General features: G+C 32.1%; 1 protein-coding gene and 1 long non-coding RNA gene across 2 annotated transcripts in view; both read left to right on the forward strand.

Moving 5' to 3' along the window:
- The first annotated feature begins 1,402 nt into the window (after positions 1-1,402).
- On the forward strand, positions 1,403-19,230 carry LOC108743046 (serine/threonine-protein kinase 26). The gene is made up of 7 exons (XM_018478452.2): positions 1,403-1,653; positions 15,565-16,074; positions 16,887-17,032; positions 17,125-17,329; positions 17,419-17,667; positions 17,732-17,937; positions 18,469-19,230. The coding sequence occupies exons 1-7, from the start codon at positions 1,594-1,596 to the stop codon at positions 18,479-18,481; spliced, it is 1,389 nt and encodes a 462-aa protein (XP_018333954.1). The 5' UTR covers positions 1,403-1,593; the 3' UTR covers positions 18,482-19,230.
- Positions 19,231-20,158: 928 nt separating this feature from the next.
- LOC108743044 overlaps positions 20,159-21,195 on the forward strand; it is a 17,870-nt gene continuing 16,833 nt past the window's right edge. The window contains exon 1 of the long non-coding RNA XR_003231745.1: positions 20,159-20,324. This is a non-coding gene — a long non-coding RNA (uncharacterized LOC108743044). The remainder of the gene's footprint in view (positions 20,325-21,195) is intronic.

The raw sequence follows: 21,195 nt of genomic DNA on the forward strand, positions 1-21,195 counted from the left end.
GAATAAAAGAATTAGTAATTACATTCTTGTCATTGAAAATGGATAATGAGAAGGACATCTTGAAAATTAAAGAGAACCCCAGTACGAAGAGAGTGAAAAATAACAGTAGAAAAAAGGATTCATGAAGAAGGGTTGGCATTTTTTTGTTTGTTTTACTGAATTACATATCATTTAAATTTGCCCATATTTGATTTGCCATCAACATCATTAAAGACAGTACAACGGTAGGGACAGATGTCCAAGGGTAAAAGATTGGTATGCTTAGATTTGCAGATGATATAGCAGTATTAGCATCTAGCAAGGAGGACCTGGAGATAGCTTTAAATAAAATGGAAGCGGTACTGACAGATCAGTACTGTTTGAAAATAAATAAATGTAAAACTAAAATACTGGTATGCAAGGGAAGAAAAAGTAGGGAAAGGGCGAATATAAAGATAGGAAACGAAAAATTAGAAGAAATGGCTGATTTTAGATACCTACGAAGTCAGATAAGTCAGGATGGAAGGAGTAGTAGGGATATAAAGCAGAGGATAGCGCAGGGTCGTGTCGCCTTTAATTAAAAGAAGTCACTTTTATGCTCGCGAACGGTTAATTGAGAAATTCGAAATAGTTGTTAAAGGTGTATGTTATATTTACTGATTGTTAAAAAAAGTTAAAAAATAGGTGAATATTTTGATTTACAACATTATACTAACGAAAGTATATCAATAAATTTTCTAAACAAATCAAACTTGTTGATGTCTTATCCACTTGAACGATTTGTATAATTTTAGTTTCGGTAGTTTCTGTGAATAGAAAGTAGAAAAAAAGTTGTTAAAGATAGGGGAGGAATAATACATTTCTTGAAAAAACTTATAAGACTTTGATGGTCGTGCTTCCCCGAAAGAAAGACCTAGCTCAAAAATAATCCTCACCATGATTTCAAAGGACGGTATTAATATAAGTCCTATATCAAAAATATTGAAAAACATTGCATTGGCGTTTTATGACGGTGCCCGATAGTTTACAGTTCTCACTTGAGACATCTCTTTCTTTTGTTGGAATTTGTGAGAAATCAGTGTATTTTCAGTGTATATAATCATTGCTATAATATATTTTGTAGCATGAAAAATAATATGCCTTAGTTATGATCAGTTTATTATTAGTTTACAAAAGTTGTTAAAATACAAATTTTAATATTGGGTTCTGCTAAGCGTTTTCTGGTAGATAGTCAGTAATAAACAAGATTAGTTGGTAAATTTTGGACTCTACGTTTAAATAAAAAAACAAAACGTAGGGTTATTTTTATTCTTCCCGCTTAAACTATCCTGAAAGTAAACCTTTTCGAGTGTAAAATTGGTATAATACTGACAGCCGTGACCTAGGTTTAATTCGATTTATTTGCTTCGTCCCGTCAAAAATTCTATAAATATTAATGTTTCATTACAGAAGGTCGACCCGGAATTGATTTTCACGAAACAAGAACGCATCGGTAAGGGTTCTTTCGGTGAAGTGTTCAAGGGGATCGACAACCGTACCACTCAAGTAGTCGCCATAAAAATAATCGATCTCGAAGAAGCCGAAGATGAGATCGAGGACATCCAACAAGAGATTATGGTTTTGTCGCAGTGTGACAGCCCGTTCGTTACGAAATATTACGGATCGTATCTTAAGGTAAGTCTTTTTAACGACATTAGAAACAGAATTTCTTTTTAAAATGTCAACAGTACGGAGCGATATGTTAGCCACATCTGAAAATGGAAGACGGTGTTCGTATAATTAGTGATTAATTACATTCTACCTAATTAGATCAACGTATAGAGTTTTTCCCCTTAGAAAAATGGAGTACGTACACACGGTGCGGCTCAAACACATCATGGTTGTCATTCTCATAAATAAATAAAATAAAGATAAAAAGTATTGCGGTACAATATCAGTTTTCTGTGCATTTACAATGCACAGCATTTGATATCGTAGTGGTTAGTTAGTTGATAAACAATACCATATACTTTTGGTCACCATACAGATCTGTTTTCACTTTAATTTTAAAAAGTTATATTAAGTGTCCCATTTCTTCCCCTTCTTTAGTTTAAGATAATAATAGGATATCAGAGCCAAATAAGGACACGTCTTGTTCTGTCCCAGCTCACTACCAGGTTTTTATAGTTGTTTTTAACTATTTATTTATTTATATACGCTTATAATCATTTATTATATTCACACTCTTGAATAGGTTTGTCGATGACATAAAAGGAGTTTCTGATTTTATTTTACAATAGAAAGATAGGTTGGTACGACACCTTCTCAGGAATGAAGGTCTAGTCAGAGACATATTAGAGGCAGGAACAGGGAGTTAAGAGTAGTAGAGGTAGACCTAGATTAGATTACTGTTCGCAGATAGTTAGGGATGTGGGTTGTTCTAGTTTTAGGGAAATGCGAAGATTAGCTCAGGATAGGTAAGAGAGGACGTGCGTGTCCAACCTATTTAAGGACTGATGACCTTATGATGATGATGTGTATTGTGCTACTAAGTTTTTTTTTTCTTTGATGGTTTGCCAGCAATACATGGTAACACTTAAAAAAACCTACGTTGTTAAAGACTTGTTAAAGACTAAAGGCGAGACGTCGGCGTGGTTTTACTACGATAGAAACTTTTTGCTCCTAGTTGGCTCTGATTTTCTATTGTTATATTAAAAGTTTTAAACCGAGTTATGTTGTTTTCTTACGTGTAATTAATGGCTAGTTGGACTCCTTGACGTTTCGGTAGTCATATCGTTGCTTGTTTTTAGAAGATCTGATCTTCTAGGGTTCTAAACTGCGTCGGTTTTTTAGAAGAATTGACGTCACGGGAATCAGTTGTTTTCTTCAGAATATCCGATATCCTGTTCTAAACCCTGTATATTGTCAAATTGGTAAAGCTTTCGCGACCAGCAAGTGAACTGAAGCTATCCTGATTCGGGCCTAAAGGCCATCGTCGGTTGGAATTGCTTCCTAACGTTTCGATAGCACGAGTGGCGAGCTTCTTTAGAGGTTTTTCCATCTCTGATGTTGAATGTGGATGTCCAGGACCTCTGAAGAAGCTTGCCACTCTTGCTAGCGAAACGTTAGTAAGAAACTTCAATCGAATACGGCTTTTAGAGCTGAATTAGTACAGCAGCAGTTTCGGTAGATTGTTGAGGTTATTTGACGTTTCAGTAATCATATCGCGGTTTTCTTTAGAATATTTTATCCGGACAATTTTTGATTTCATGTAATAACTGCCGCGTACGTCGCCTTAAAATAATTTAAAAAGTTTTTCTGTCTGTATGTTCTTAATGTATGTTCGCTTTCTTCTATAAAGTTTTGACATAGCTAACGCAATATTTATACGTACTAGCTGTTGCCGAAAACTGGCTGGGGGGTTTACGATTATATAAAAACAATAATAATTATCATAATAATAATAATAATTTCCGACCTTTCTTACTGTTGGGACCAGTAACAGTAAGGAATTGGGGTAGAAAAGTTTAAGTTGACCATCAGATTTGCTCGACAAATACTGTCGAACATCGCCATTAGGTCACTTTCACATAGCGCGATAACGACACGATTTACTGCATGCAGTAAATTGCAGCAACGGTAGAAAAATATATCCAAAATAAATGTATCTAAAGTGAACGCTTTCACACTTTGTATCAACAAATCGTGCGAAAAAAATACTGCACACTTTTAACAGATCTTTCTCAAAGAAAAAACATTCAATTATGAAATGGTCGATTTAATAGAACTACTGTTTTTTCGTTCCATTAGATACATACAACTAAACTGGACAACACTGCTAGGATAGATAGGCTCGCATTTAAACTTGGAACGTTGTCGAAACAATATTTGGTCGCATAATGTGAAAGCAGCGTTCCGATACGATACGACAAATCGCGTGCAGTAAATCGTGTCGTTATCGCACTGTGTGAAAGTGGCCTTAATCTCTATTGACAAAATGGATGGGTGCAGGACATTTCTCAGATTTAGTGTCATCCCAAGGAGAAAATTAGAAAATCATTGACAGTGAAAATTGTGGCTAATGTTAAAGTCACCGTCAAGTTTCTTTATTTTCCGTAAATATCTTGAGAAAAGTTTTTTTATTATGAAAACCTGATCCTGAAAAGTTATACGTGGATTCCGGGTTTATGACATGTTTTATAAGTTTTGTTATCTACACAGTAGTTTTTAGTAGGTACATAATTTTTTACATTACGTAGAAAGTTCGATAGTAAACTTTGCCTGCATCCATTACAAGCGTTTTATTTTTATTTCCTTCTATATAATTGTGCTTATCGTAAAACATTTATGCATATCCCAAGAAATGCATACATGACTTTTATCGCTAGTCTCCAGCAGGAATTAAAACGCATTATGTTGTTTTTATCGTGTATTAGCGATTTTCAGGGAAATAACTGATGGCGACTCAAACTTTTTTAATGCTGTCATTATTTTTATTTTCTATTGCACTATATACTAGCACGTAAAGCCGGACAACGTTGTCGTCATTCACTGACATTACTGACTGCTTGTACCATCACAATTAATGTTTTATTGCAAATAAATCTTGGTCAAAAGCAGATACATCTGCGGCAGGTAGTAATTTTGATTGCAACTGGTTTAGTATCAACATATTCCACAGATTACGATATTAGACTGCACATTTGAGTGAGCACACCTCCACGTTTATTTGACTATTGAAGACGTGCCCGAAGGATGGCGACAAATAATGGAAACGACACAATTAAGAAACTTTTTCAGAAAAAGCAACATACAATGACTTCAATAGCCGTTTAATGTAGGAAATAAGAAAAAAAAGGAATTTGATCTATCCCAGCGTAAATAAGAACAATAGAACAATTTGCGTAAATGTGCTATAAGTGATCGAAGAAAACCACACAAAAACTTGAACCAGGGCGCAATTGAATGGGTGTTTTCCCGAATGCTAAGCAGTGGTCTAAATTTCTAAGTCATGCGGCTGTAACTGTAACCTTCTGATCCTAAATTTAAGGGTAGACATTTTTGGTTCCGCTGTTATCCCGTAAGGAAGCGCAAGTGGAATCACTTGTATTTACCCAATTTTTCTAACAGTGAAAAGAACAAATTCCTCGTGGACTGATTTTTTTTTATTGTTTTTTCCTTTTGTATAGCTTTGGTAGCATAAATTTTGCTTGAAAAAAGAACAATGGTTTGATGTGTTTTTGTTAGAATTGTAGGCATTATTTACAAGCGTTGTCTTCTAGATGAAAAAGAAATAAGTATTTATCGTTTCAATGAAAATAGTGTCTATTTTGGAAATAAAATGATTATTGGACACTTACACGGAGTGAGGGACATAGGATGAGCAAAGGCTATGTACATATTAAAGATATACACGTATACATGGTGTTTTAAAAGAAATGGTAAATATTTTGGAAGATGGTAGTACTGACGATTATTTTGTCTAAAAAGCTCAGATGATCTGTCTGAAAAGGCTTCCTTTCAGAAATAAAGGGTTTAACAGCAATGCCATTACTTTATGTGGAATTTAATAGAAAAGAGTCTTTCATGGTTGAATATTTCTAATTGTATTACATAAAAATGTTACGAATTTTTCGTAAATCCTGTGATATGCGCCAAAATTACCTTTTTGTGATTTCAGAATATCGTATTGATTCCCGAAAGAAAGTTACAGGTAGTTTCTTTATTAGTTTAGTGTATTTCTTTGTACTTTCAGAGTTTTGTATTAGTTTTTCATCACTTTTAAGCATTTTCCTTTCTTTTAAGAAAACGTAGAGCACTGCTGCCATTACAGGTTTACATATCCAATTCGTACTGATTTACTGTAATATTTTATCAAATTTTGTAAAATTATATAAAACCGTTTTTTGAGAGGGTATTATAATATTAATTAAAAACCCTTTATCTCTAAAACGAAGCACAAGTTTATTTGCATTTTTTACTCAGAGTAATTGCCATCTTCCAAAATATTTGCCATTCTCTCTGAAACTTGTAGGTAGAAGTGAAACTTCTGTAATATTTAATTGAAAAATTTGCTCACCTTTAGCTATATGCTCATGGATTTATTTAGGTATATGTATAGTTTAAGGTTCAAATATTTGTTGATAAACAAATTTAATTGCGATATTCTGTTACAATGCGGGTTTATAACGTGACACATTAAATGATCGACCCTAGGTAAACACGTTAAAATCAAATATACGTAGGCGAATTCGCAACTCAAAAGGGTTGTTATATTAGGTACGCTCATATATAGATAGTACATCTAAATGTGACTTGTTTCCATAAATTACAATAAGAATTACGGTGATCATGGGTTCCTTAAGCTGATAACGCATGAGGGTAGATCGTCAGTTAAGATTATACGATTGCCTTGTGGAAATCCTTACATATCCTTATTTATGGCTCGGTTAAAAGGATGACGCAAATTACCCCTCTAATACGTTACCTACATACTATTATGTGATACTGAAATACATAATATAAATCATTGGATCTGGGAAAATATCTCGGCGTGCTAATTAAGTAAAATTACACGAAAATTAAATATACGAGGTGTTTGGTTATTAAGATATATAATTTGGACTTTTTTAAATTAGGTCCTTTGGTTATCACTGTTAACTATTGTAGTAACAGTTGAAAATCATTATAATCATCATAGGGTGGTCATCAGTGGTAAGACTGGTTGGGCATACACCTCCACTCTTTTCTGTCCTAAGCTAATTTTTGCATTTCCTTAAAACTAAAATATTAACACAACCTTAACTATTTGTGATTAGTTCTGGTGTGTCTCTAATTAGCTTAGCCCTTCATGTCTGAGTATTGGTCTTAGACTTACTCTTGCTCTTCCTAAAGTACTTCTACCCTTGGTCTTGGTTTTCGTTTTGGCCTTCCTAATATGGTTTCGGTCTCGGTTTTAGTTTTGAGTATTAAGTTTTGGTCTTGCTCATTTAATCTGATACTTACGTTTTTCCTTAATAATTCTTCTAAACACAAATATTTCTGTTTATCGACACAATGATTTTCTGTCATATTTTGAAAGAAAATACACGGAGAAAATGAAAAAAGGAAATTTACTTAAATATTAAAGCGATATTTACACTTCATCCCACTTTCCCGTTGCTTCGTAAGCGAAAATAATACAAATTACAATTTGGACTTGAATTTGTAAACATAAAATCCCAGCAGAAATAAATTCAGTAGGTATTTTAGTTGATATTGCAAATTAAATTGCAATAATTAAAAAACTTGAAATAATTTAAAAAAAAAACATGTCAAAATTGAGATTATTACAAGTTATCTAATAAATTCTACTATTTCTACTGTTATTTACAATCGAAAATTGTAATTTTTGCTTTGCTTTCTCCGTGTAGTGTCAATAGTTATAAGGTTACGAAAACTCGAGAACTTACCCTTCCTTCAGTGTATCAATTAACCCTTCTTCTAACACATAAATTAACCTTTTAATGAACAAAATAGTACCTACAAGGTACTTAAAAGAAGTAAAAAATATCGAAGAAAAAAATAGTTTTTTTATATTTCAACCAGACATAGGAAGAACGAACACACGAGGACATTCTTGTAGATCTCTTTTTTCAAACAGTGATAAAGTTTCTCTTTTTTTTACATTTGTTGTTGATCTTGTATATTCGGTCTTAATGTTAGTCTTGGTCTTATTCGTTCGGTCTTGGTTTTAGTCTTGGTTTTGTTCGTTCGGTTTGGTTTTGATCTTGATCTTTCATTTTCTTAATTTCACTCATCACTACGTAGCACCCACCGTTCTTTTATTCTTTCTAATACTTCCTCATTCAAGATCTCTATCTATTTTAGTTTTTGCCTGTCGTTCATATTTCTTTGCAGCAAATATGTACCTCTACTCCCTCAATTCGTTACAAGCTAATTACACTTGTGTAGACAAAGGAGTGGATTATTGAAATGAATCTTAGATTTAGAAAATTAAATTCTCATTTGAAAATTACTGTTAGTATTATTTAAATGAGGTGTTAACTGGAATTTTTTACATAGTACACACATTTGTATGCAAAACTACTTTACTAATCGTAAGAATTATGTAAATTGAAATTTAAATAGGATTTATTTGTATTTTTGACAATTACCGGTTTGTTTACATAAAAAATTTAGGCAATTACGAAATGAAACTAAAATAGTAGGTGACGTAATGATGAAATATGGTATCTTTCTACATGTAGAAATTTTCATATCTCAAAAAGCGAAAACGTTTTATTGTTTGTAAGAATGAATTTACCTAATACCTAATACACAATAACTGATAAGTTATTCTTGTTTTGAGATTTTTATGGTACGTTTGCTCTTTTCAGCTGTGCTGCTTTATATGTGCACGTTTATGATTTCGAAATAATAATGTTTAGTAAACAGAGAATAACTAACCGAATCTATAATTGTTTATTATTTATTGGCGAAAGTAAGCAAAATGATGTTAATTTCATAATCTAACACAAAATAAAGGACAATCAGTAGTTTTTTTTTTTAGTGACAAAAAACTCAACAGGAGGATCGCTTCGAGTATAATATTATATTATATTGACATAAGACTCTCAACCGTTGACTATCAATTAGTTATAAACATTTAGACCAAGAAAAGCATTTTTTTTTCGTTTTTTTGCCTATAAAAAGTAAATAAAGGATCGGTCTTAGTGGATAGTGGATTAAAAGAAATCTACAATTTGAGACCAATATTAATGGAAAAAATCGTGAAAAACCGGAAAATTAATATATTTTCTTTTACTGGGGTTTCGGAAAATGAGATATTAACTGTCGGATAAATAGTTTTTCGTATCTTGTTTTTCCAGTGAGTCTTAATGCTACTTGTGTCGTGCAATCTTACTTTTATAATTAGATTTTGAAAGTAGAATTGTCAATCTACAAAATAGTTTTTCGATTTTTTATTTAAAAGCAGTAAAAATAGGTAAAAAATGCAATTTTGGTCTTAATTTTTTGAAACAAATTAACAAGCATTGATTGAGAATTGGAAACATGTTTACAAACAATGTTATCTACATTGTAGGTTCAACAAGAAGATTGTAGAATCTACAATCTCAATTTTTGATATAAATATTTTTTAAATAAAAACACTATATAGTGTGGGCTGACCCGATAGTTTTATGTTAGTAAATGAGTGAAGAGGCGAGCAGTGCGGATTTCCGAAGCAGAATGCAGAACTGCCTCGTGTGACCCAGTCTAGTAATAGAACGCGCTCGACCAGAGACCAAGGGAATTCATTTGTTCTACTACTTCTTTGTTTTGTTGATTTACCAACTAATCATAAACGGTGGTTCAAATCATAATACTAATGATACCTAGTATAGCAAAGATAAGTTATAGAATACCAGCAGCTGTGTCTGTTATTGTCAATACGCTTAAGATACTTGTGTAAGATACAAGATCTTTGAAGTTTTTTACAGATTTATGTCGTTATAGAAAATGGTCGCTTCTTTACAGAGAGTTAGTTTGCGAGTTATAATACAAACCAGCATATCTCAAATGTTTCCGTGATTGTGAAGGTTTTAGTAATGGAAAGTTTACACTAGATTTACATATATAATTATTTTTCGACATCTTAAAGAAAAATGTTTATTATTTGCATAATCCAAGGTGTCGGTTGTTATAAGGTGATGACTTTTTGAAATGTCCATTTCTGTATCACGTCTTCGTTATAATTATTTTCTTGTGTTCCGCATTCTTCCTTGTTGCTACCTTAAATCATTGAATATTTTGCTCGAGGTTAAAAAATATTTTCATTTTATCATTCCATCTCGCAACATAATTTTGTTGTATTTATGATATGCAATGTACACATAATATGCTCTATCTAAGGCGTGTGCTTGTTTCACTGTTATTTCGTTAAATATTCATTTATTACGCATATTTGTACAAGAAATCACTGTGCTCGAGGTCGGTTAATTTGGAAATTGGAAAACGATTGCTAAGAGTATATGTTTGGAGTACGGCTTTGTATGGGTGTGGAATGCTGCCGGTGGACTTTGTGGAATAGAAAAATTAGATGCGTTTGAAATGCATTGTTATATTAGGGTGTTAATGGATAGAAAATATTAGAAATGATGAGTGGTTAGCGAAGTAAGAGAACAGAGGACTCTATTTAAGTCAATAATAAATAGTTGAGATAGGTTGGGAGGACACTTTCTGAGACACGAAGAAAATTGCCGGTAAAGGTCTAGATGATAGCCTTCACCCCCTTTGGGGTTGGGGATGGGGGGGGTCGAAAGTGGAGTTCTCCCCCACCACTGTACCATAAAAAGTTCGTGGCGGTCTCATCCCCATAATAAGTTATGGGGGTTCAAAGTTAATAAATATGCCAATTTTTATACATTTGTAGGCATGTCATTCTTAAACAATATTCAAAGGTAAAACTAATGGAAAAATACATAAAAATATTGAGAAAGTTATATAAAACATTATTTAAATATCTTTATCAATAGGGTAGGTTAGGTTAGGTTATCGGGTTTTGTTCAAGTGACCACCCTCTTTCGATCCCCCACCTCCACCCGCTTGAAAAAATTTTTTTGTTGGATTTTATTTGAATTATAGTGTATGAAGATTGTCAAAATAATCAACTTTCAACCCCCATAACTTTTTATGGGGGTGAGATCGCCGCAAAGTTTTTATGGAGTTTAACTCAGGTGACCACCCTCTTTTGATCCCCCTACCCTATTTCGATCCCCCCTACCCCCAACCCCATCTAACCCCCATAACTTTTTATAGGGATGAGACCGCTACTAACTTGTTATGGTACAGTGGTGAGGGAGACCTCCTCTTTCGATCCCATCCGCCCCCATCCCCTTCGGGGGGGTGTTAGAAAGAAGTTAAAAATATCAAAAAAAAAATTAGTTTGTCTATGTTTCAACCATGTACTATCCAGACATAGGAATAAAGAACAGTTACTTCAAGGACATTCTTGTAGTATCCCATTTTCATATATCCATCGGAAATAATAATTTTTCGTTTAGTCTTGCATATTTGGTCTTGGTTTTGCATTTTGGGAAGGCGAAAACGAAGATGAAGATTGCAAAGCCAAGACTAATTTTGCTCATTACTAAATTCATAATGGTAATAATACAGTAAAGGTTATAATATCAGGATTTTCAATTTTACAATCGTTATTATCTAACAGAGTATTATTCCTTGTATTTATACCTTTAAGATTGTAAAAAAAATTCATTGCATGTACAGATTATTTTGCAAACTATTTTGAAAGTAATAGTTATTATAAAATTGGTTTCATAATTATATACATAATTGGTTATTTTGTAGTCACTACACATTTTAAATAAGATTGATTATGAGTATATTCGGCACCTTTCGCTAGTAGTAACGTAGAGAGTGGTGGCGAATGTAATAAGACACAAGGGTCATATATTGACCCACGAAGTCTTTGTAAGTGACCCACGCGTTTAATAAAATTGTACAAAACAATAGTTATGACGAATTTTCAAATATAGATAAATGATTTAATGTTCTTATTTTGTGATAACAGTCAATATTTGAATGAAATGAATAAAAAATTCAGGGACATGAACAAATTGTATTAATGATTTTTCAGAATATTAATATATACGTATTTTAGGGGAAAAAAGTGGACATTGACATTGTACTCCAATTAAAAAGATGCGATAATTTTTATTTTTTGGTTTTAGGGAATATAATTTTTCGTATCATTTTTATAAATAGTATCCAGTATCTGAAAGTTGATAACAACAAATTTTGCACTAAATATATGTACATACCTAGTTTTAACAACTTTATTACTAGGTATTTGCAGGAAAAAATATATTTATACTCTATTGTCACGTTTTTGATCAAATCGTTATTTATTGCATGTACGCATTATTTTTCATCGTGAGTGTAGGTATAGAACATAGGGATGTTCTATCACATGCAATCATCAAAGAGAGACATGTGGTATGTAGGAAAATTCGTACAACTTCCTACAGCCATCGTTTCCTATAAGCAATAAAGTCCAATAAATTCAATAATTCAATTAAAGCTTTTGAGTGGTTTCGCTTTGTTCAAATGATTTTGGGGGTTCGGTTAGTTTAGGATACTTTTCAGACAAACATGAATATTTTCACATAGTCGTAGTTGAAAAAATATATTCCACACTTTCATCAGATTGTGCATTTTTGCTAGTGACATAAATAGAAAATATGCCGACAAAGGAATGTGTAATTTCCATGTTTGGTGAACATCTTGCCTTACCTTGATGAAAAAAATATTCTCGGTTCTTAGTGTACAGTAAGTTACATTGCTACATTTTTAGTATTTACAAGGTTTAAAGTTATTCGTGTATGTACTATCAATTAGTTTTTATTTTCTACGTTGTAAAATAAATTTTCTTTTTGCGTAGGCTTTTACTAAATTTGCTTGAGTACTTAAGTAATGGTTAAGTGCGCCTTATTACAGGATAGTAGGCGTAGAAAACATACTAGTTAAAGGAATGAAAAACAAACAGTAAACATTACAATGATGGCTTTACATACTTTAAACTTTTAACATAACGGTTTGTAACAATAAACTACTTTTAGAATGATTAATTTAGTTTAATTCTAATAGAAGTTTCTAGTAATTCTCATTTATCCATTTTACGAGATTGAAACTAAAGCAAAAATTAATTGGTGTGTGCTTTTCAAATAAGAATTTCATTTATTTTTTACTTAAACTTACTACTACTTTGTATATATGTAAATTTGTATCTGTTAAAGTTGGAAGATTTAAACTTTCGAAAATATTAAAAACATTAGTTGGTTATAGTAAATGTAAAACTTTCGATTAATTTTCAAAAAACAAAAACATTATTTTTCCGCTTCTAAATCAAAAGATACCATTTGCGTTAATAAAAACAATTTAAAATTAATAATTAATTTTAATAAATAAAAACGAAGAAACTGATATGCTTGATAATTCAGATCAATATGAATTACCGTTTGTACAAATTGTAATTCCTTCTACATTGGTTAGATAGGTCGTCTATTAAATGTATAGGTACATTTAGGAATTTATAACATGTATTTTGCTCAACGCTGTATAGGAATTAGGAATTTATGATATGCAAATAATTTGAAACATTTATTTTAATCCGATAAAGACAAACGCCTAGATATCCGGAAAATTCTAGAAATTACTAAAACTTCCCGGAAATGTATTTCAATGTTTCTTCCTTACTTATTTTGGGAAATATCCAGAACTGGCTGGGGCTCCAGACCAAACTCGCTCCAAAAATGTTTTCATCGGTTTCCGTAAATAGGATTAGATATTAGGTGATGATAATTTTTCAAAATTTAAATCAGAGATGTAAATTGTAGGTACGGGATGAGATAGGTGCGGAGATCAGGGGCGGAAGGGTGTGGGGTGTTAAACGTTATATAAGCTTTTAATCTCCTAATCTCACGATTGTCACTGCATAAAATTCTTTTATTAATATTACAAGAAGAAATAGCTATACATGCACCATATACCCTGTGATGTATGCTGTAATAAAAAAGTGTCTCCCCGCCTCAGAAATTATCAGAAATCGATGAAAAATTTTTGGAGCGATTTTGGTTTGGAGCCCTAATTCTAGGAATTGTATGAAATTTCGATATTGTACAAGGAATTTTATAAAACTAATGCTTTCTGTGAATAAAATACTCTAACATATCAGCCAGGGGCATTAGTTAAGCTCTTGGGGCAATTTTGAAAAGTTATCATTCAAAAAATTTTAAAAAACTGTATCTCCCACCTTCTAATATGTAATTCTATTATGTAGAATAATCGGAAATCAATAAAAAAATTTTTGGAGTGATTTCGGTCTAGAGCCCCAATTCTAGACAGTTACCCTTATTTTTGTGAAACATGCACCTGCTTCGTTCATACATTTGCATTCCATCCCTTGAGTTTTGCGTTTGATTACCTTCAAAAATTAAATTTTCGATAAACAGATGAGGTCAAACCTAAGACGTGGACGTCTTTTGTATCTCTAGTTTAATTGATTTGTTTTGAACTGTAATTACTTCAGTTACGCCACTGCACGTGTACAAACTTCGGCCGTTAGCAGAGTGCAAACTAGATCGCCTTCGATGCAAAAGAAAGGGCGCGACGAACGACTGGCTGTATTACTAATACAGCCGATCCTATTAGATTGCTTTTATTTGTTGCCCAGTGTCATGTTTCAGCAAAGAACTGTTTTGTTTAGTCATTCATTTCGCTAGACCGAATATTGTTCTTCGTCTACAATACAATGCATAATGTGCGATTGGATTAAACGGTTCACTTCCTGACGAGATCTACATAGTCACTTGCGCAACGCGTCCATTTCAAAGCACTTTCGTTCGTACGTTCGTATTACTTTTTCAAAGGTACCTTATATCTATCGATCAAAGTCAGGGGCGTACTGTACGCAGAAACGAGCATTAAAAGTAGAAAAATCACTCTCATATAAGTTTGTCCATCGTGATGGACCATGTGACATTATTGCAGAGACGAATAGAGGAATGTCCTTGAGTATGTTTTGATGGGTGGTTTTTAGATTCCATGGGTAGTTTTTCTGCCATAGGGTGTCAAAATTGATTAAATCTCGATCGATTTTGATAATTAAAAAGTTGATTCCTGTAGGTGAATATGATATTTGAATTCATCATGCACGAATTAATCATAATCGAGTCTTATATATTTTGAAGAAAAAGCTTTGTCAACTTTGAAGCTCCACGGAGGAAAAACTAGCAATGAAATCGAAAAATGTCCCATTAAAACCTACCTGAGGACACCCTCTCTATTCATTTCTGAAATATTCTGGGATGGCCCATTTTGAAGGACAAACTTGCGTTAGAGTGATTTTTCTTTTTTATAAGTAATTAAAAATAGGCATTTGTTGAATAGTTTTGCGCCGAACAGTTTCTATCATCGATTCTTTCACCTTAAAAACATAACTTATTATTATGACTATCGGATATTACGATCAAATATTAGTGGTCCCTACGATGTCGTTATAACAGATTTTGACTGTACAGTAGAATCTGCTTATAATGACATCGAAAGGAAATGACAAACACGTCATACCAAGCGGGCGTCATACAAAGCATAGTTTTAGAAAATAAACAACATTCTCTTCAATGGTAAATGGTCTACGTTGCGATGTCATTTTGTGTACAAATCACAATAACAATACATACGAATCCTTGAACTATCAACTCGTCACTGAAAATTAAAACAAAAACGAGCCTCACGCTACGAACGCACAAAACTTCCTTGCAGGAACAGGAAGTGGGAAGGGCCAGAAAAATGAGCGAAAATGTTATTATTAATCATTTGGGCTACTATAGCCGGATATGATTTCTTATATCCAAAGTTTCCTATAGAGAATTTGAGAACACTGAAATTACTTCATATTAAACGGTTGGTCAATATAGGCGGATTCATAATAAACGAATTCCACTGTATATGTTTTTGTTTTTTCTTTAAATGAATACAATTTCATCAAGAGAATTAAATAACCAGTAAGTTTGAAGAGAAATATGTTGGTGTTTTGTTTTCCAGGGAACGAAGCTATGGATCATCATGGAATATTTGGGTGGAGGATCGGCATTGGATTTAATGAAAGCGGGCAATTTCGAGGAGATGCATATCGCTATCATTTTACGGGAAGTATTAAAAGGTCTGGACTATTTGCACAGCGAAAGGAAGCTCCACAGGGACATAAAGGCAGCCAATGTTCTTCTTAGTGAAATGGGTGATGTGAAATTGGCCGATTTCGGAGTGGCGGGTCAACTGACAAATACAACAAGTAAAAGGAACACTTTCGTTGGGACGCCGTTCTGGATGGCGCCAGAAGTCATCAAACAGTCCGCTTACGATTCGAAAGCAGACATCTGGAGTCTAGGGATCACGGCCATCGAGCTTGCCAAGGGTGAACCTCCCAATTCGGAATTGCATCCGATGAGAGTACTGTTTCTCATTCCGAAAAACAATCCTCCACAATTGACTGGAAACTATACGAAACAGTTTAAGGACTTTGTCGAAGCTTGCCTCAATAAAGACCCGGAAAATGTAAGTTTTCTCGAATACCTACGTATGTACATTTATCATTTTCCATTGTGAAACAACTGTTGAGTGTGAATCCGAACCGCATTAGAATGAGAGGTTATTGCAGAGGTTGAGGATTCCACTTTGTTTTTGGAATACGTGGTGAATGAAAAAGGTTGACAATCTTTTGAACAGTACTTCTTTTACGTACACTAAATTTTCATATAAATATTTTATATTTTTTTAATTAAAAATTGCTAAGGAATTAATTTATACATAGTTGAATTAGAATGCGTCTTATAAAGCAGTATAGAGTTTCGTAACGTTTGAATTTTGTTCCCAATTTATCTTTTAATAATTGCAAAAATAGAATATTTTGTCATCGTTTGCTGAGTTTGACGAAGATGTGGGACTATTTAAAATCCATCGGCAAATTGCGTTAGAAGTCGCTTCATAAATATTTGTTCGATGAAATGGAAGTCAATATGTTTAACGACTTTATGTATGCATTTATAGAACATGATTTTATTTTGAAAATTATAAAAGTTTCAAAAATAATTATGATGTGATGGTGATTTTTTTTTATTGAAAAGCGATTAATTTTCAGTGAATTTTGGACTAAAAATAGTAATAATAACTTGTTAGTGTAAAATACAGCAAATATAAAAAAGGAATCGTATAATTCAATGTAATTTAGATTTATATTGAAAATCATTTTCTTTTCTTCTTTTGTTGTGGTGTTATTATTTAAAACGTTTTACATTAAATAATAGCAATGAGGTATGCACCTATATTAAAATAAACCGTTGTATTTTATACGACTATTTTAATTGCAGAGACCTACTGCAAAAGAACTCTTGAAATTTCCTTTTATAAGAAAGGCGAAGAAGAATTCCTATTTGATAGACTTAATCGATAGATACAAGAAATGGAAATGTACAAGAAGCGAAGAAAGCGAAACTGAGTCGGAAAATTCCGATTCGTAAGTATTTGCCTTCTGAATTAAACTTTTCTTTATTGATCTACTGTTAATTTAATAAAATGTAAAAAAAATATTTAAAATAAATTTTACAGTGAGGAACCGAAGCAAGACAGTGATTTAGACGACCCTTGGATAATGACAGTGAAGGGAAACCATGCAATTAAGACGCCGGCTGACGATGTAGTATTAAACCATAAGATTACGAATAAGGTACAAAATGGCTCAGGTCCCACACTGACTAAATCGCCACCTAAAGATTCAAATTTAAATCACTACAGGACTGACAAAGCTACACCTGTAAGTACTTATTTTTATTAATTTTATGCTGTTATAATAAATTTTCGTGAATTTGGTTGATGCATAATAGATTCTTTTTCTTTTTGTAGTCATCAAGATCTTCGACGCAAAGTTTAACTGATAATCGAAAAGAAAAGGAACGGGATAGGGAAAGAGAAAAGGACCGTGAAAAACGAATTTCTAGAGAATTAAGTCCATTAGATCACCGAGGGGATAGGGATGATTTAGATAAAAAATCGAACCGTAGGCCCACATCTCGAGAGCACTCGAATACGGGGGTTAAACCTGACAATAGGTCACCTTGCCTTACGACTGTTATCTATCCCTTAATATCAGAGGTAATTAATAAAAATAAATTATTTGGAATTTGTACTGAAGATTAATTTCATTTTTGTGTTGCAGTTACAAAGAAAGCACCATTACAACGGCCGGGGACCAGAATCGTCTCATAAAACGTGCGACGCTATCGAGGAACTGAAAAACGCCTTTGAAATTGCCGAAAGAACTAGTCCTGGTATTAGTGAGTCCTTTATCTGTGAAATGGTGCAGAAACTAGTGCCATCCGTTTCCGAACAAAGATTGCGAAGTGTCATTGATAAAGTTACAAGGTAAACAAAGGTAGTTCTCATACTTCACGAGTTTATTCTTGACAATCTGTTTTTCCATGAAACTGTAGATATTTCCGTGATAGAAACGATAGGGCTTGATGATTAGTTTAACAATTTAATCAATTTCTTTCGTATAGAGCCACAAAACAGGCCATTTTCTACAAAAAATACGGATTTGTATAACTTTAATGACAAAAAAGGTTTTTACTTGAAAATTTAAACGTTTTATATTAGTTTATTGCTTAGAATAAAGTGTAGTTGTTTAAGAAACAAAGATTTTGAAGCTTTATAGCTATTTTTAACTTGAGAAAGTAAATATTCTTACCGAAAAAAGTTTTTACTGAAATTTTTTGTTTTGTTTTACAATTTGACCATTTAATTATACAGAAAAGCAATAAATACACTTCATTTAATGGGAAGTACAACATAAATATCATTTTTCAGAAGCTTGGAGGATATTTTTCTACTTAATCAACCGCAATGCTATATTTAGGATTTGTATATTAATGTTTGTATTTTTCTTATTTACAGAGATTCATCGTAGGAACCTGGTTAGCGGTTAAGGGTGAAATTAACAGGATATAGGTCACATTTAATAACATGCTATAGTATAATCAATTGTTTTAAGCTATTAAATACTTACAACATGACAATATCCAACTTATAATACATATTGAGCTTATAATACACATAGCACGAGTTAAAACACACATTGAAATTTTATATGTTCCAATAACATTTGTTAACGACTGAGACGATTAGTGTTTGTCGTTCGACTTTAAAATAAAACTAAAATAATCTTTGCTACAGCGAAAGGAGGTACAAGTCGTTAAAAAGTAAAATGGGTATTGTTTTAGCCGAAAAAAAGAATGAAAGAACATAAACAGGAACATTAACAGCAAACATTCTGTGCATTATGTATATATGTATGTAGATTGAATTATATTAAGATATTTTTCCTGCGATGTATTTTTTTAGATATGTATGTAAATAAGAGGATGAACTGTAAATGATTTTCTTTTTGTTCTGTGTAACACTGAATATGAGAAAATTACAATCGTTGAGTTTTTAGCTTTTGTTCAAAGAAAGCTTTATTCCAGCGTTGTTAGTTAATTTTTAAGTCAAAAGAAAACATTTTTAAGTTTAAAGTATTTTTGCGTAAATAAATACATAAGTAAATTTATAAGAGTACCGTCAAAGGCTACATTTTGTTTTTGCGACTAATAGACTTGAAAAATTATTGTTTTTGAATTTATTTATTCAAATAAATAGCCTACTTACATTTTATGTGTATTTTATTGTTTTATTTTTTTTCTTTGACCATCCCCGTGAAACGTTTTTAAATATCTTGAACTTTTTACTGTTTGCTGGTAAGTCCTGTACTTGGCAGGGGTTACAGAGATCAACAAATCAAATGTCTGCATCTTAGGAAATCCTCAATGATGTATGTAAAAGATCTTTAGTAGATTATCCCACAAGGTAAGTTAAAAAAGAGTAACTAAACGTAAAATTGTTTAGCGACTATTTATCATCATTATCGGACATGTACCTTCCCATATTATCCTGAGTCAGTCTTCTCATTTTCCAAAATTAGAACATCCTACATCCTTAACTATTTGTAAACAGCACATTTTTTCTTTATCTCCTTTTACTCCTTGTTTTACTTGTATATCTATCTAGCTCTTCATGTTTTAGAAGGTGTTCTATCGACAGTGCCCTCTGTTCTCCTACTCTATCCAGTATCTACCGTAACTTTCCCGTACGTATTCGAATTTCAAAATTAATTGTAAGTCAGCACAGAAGTGGTTTCTTTTAAGGACTGTTAAATAAATGTCATTTCGGACTTCTTTATTATATTTGTTCATCAATACATTGTAATTATGCATTTACATTAAAAGTTTTGCTTCTTATCTTCTTTTGCACCAATCAGAGATATTTGGTGTTTTCCAAAAATTTCCTTTGAACAATTTAGTAAACTGATTAATAAATATTTGCTAATCACTTCATATATCATCAACAAGTAAAGATTAAATTAAATAAAATAAATTGAAAAAAGAAGGCTATTAATTTTTGTTTATCATTAAGCAATTAAAACATTTAAAAATGGTCCATAAAGTATGGTGTTGTCTCTATATTTTGTAATTTTACTTTCAAATTGACCTCGGTATATATAGATATTTATGTTAAACATTTATCTAATAAGAACGCATGACCTTTAATAACCGAATTATCTCTACACTTGCTTTCGTGCTTTACAATTAGTATCGGTCATGGTTTGTTAGAAAGACGTGTGTCTGTAAATTGGTGTGGATATTAATATAAATAGTGGTGAATTTGGATTATTTGCTAAAAAGATGGAAAGTGCGAAGAAAAGTAAACTTAATAATGTAAGTGTTTAAGTTTTAGTTAGCTATACAGTGCTGAGTATTTATTTCATTCCATAAATTTCCGGGATAAAAAAGTAAGTAAAGCAACCATATCCAACCCTCATCCAAACGAATCGAAAGTTACAATTTTTTGTGGGTTCGCAAGCAAAAAAAATGTTGTGTTTCCCTAAATAACCTTGTGATCCTAATAAAAACATTGTTTGGTAGCTTAGGTCAGGCTGGGTTAGCTTAAATTACGATAGGAAATATATTGATTCGGTTTGGTTATTTTATTTATCTTTTTAAACCCCCCAAAATTAGAAGAATCTGAGTTGTGGCCTTTAAAATAAACAATTACCCTTATTAATTATATGCTTTAATATAACAATTAGTTTTATAGAAATTTATTTGTGTTACTCTGAAGCCTACATGCGTATAATCTATACGATTACGATTATTTGAATATAAATTAGTAAAAAATAAATGAATTATTACTTGTAAGTAGAAATATTTAATGTATACATAAAACAAAACTAGGAAAATTTTACGAAAAACAGCTGAAGTGTGGGTGCACTAATAGATTTAGGCGGAGGAAAATTTGGATTCATTCGTAGGTAAATTATATGTTTAAATAGAATCCCCTATTCTTTTAAAGAATAATAAAATATTTTGAGATCTTCAATAACTCTTAATTATATTATATTCTTTGTAAAAATATAGTTCATTATTATAGTAAAAAAAGAGGATCAGTAAAGTTGAATTTCCGCCTCAGTCTAAAAAAAATTAATATTGTGAAAATATTGATGTATCTAATTTTTAAAGAAAACTAGAGTTTTTCCCAGGTCGTTTTTCATGTTTCAACCTATATTAATAGGTTAGTTTATTATCTGTA

This window comes from Agrilus planipennis, unplaced genomic scaffold (genome assembly GCF_000699045.2).
Source record: "Agrilus planipennis isolate EAB-ADULT unplaced genomic scaffold, Apla_2.0 scaffold424, whole genome shotgun sequence".
NCBI classification, from domain to species: domain Eukaryota; kingdom Metazoa; phylum Arthropoda; class Insecta; order Coleoptera; family Buprestidae; genus Agrilus; species Agrilus planipennis.

What these genes read in the sequence shown, in the direction of transcription:
- LOC108743046 (XM_018478452.2), top strand. Translation starts at nt 1,594, where the DNA reads ATGGTTTTGTCGCAGTGTGACAGCCCGTTCGTTACGAAATATTACGGA. An exon ending in TCAATAAAGACCCGGAAAAT is followed by an intron (nt 16,075 to 16,886) that starts GTAAGTTTTCTC and finishes TTTTAATTGCAG; the next exon opens with AGACCTACTGCAAAAGAACT. An exon ending in TCTATCCCTTAATATCAGAG is followed by an intron (nt 17,668 to 17,731) that starts GTAATTAATAAA and finishes TTTGTGTTGCAG; the next exon opens with TTACAAAGAAAGCACCATTA.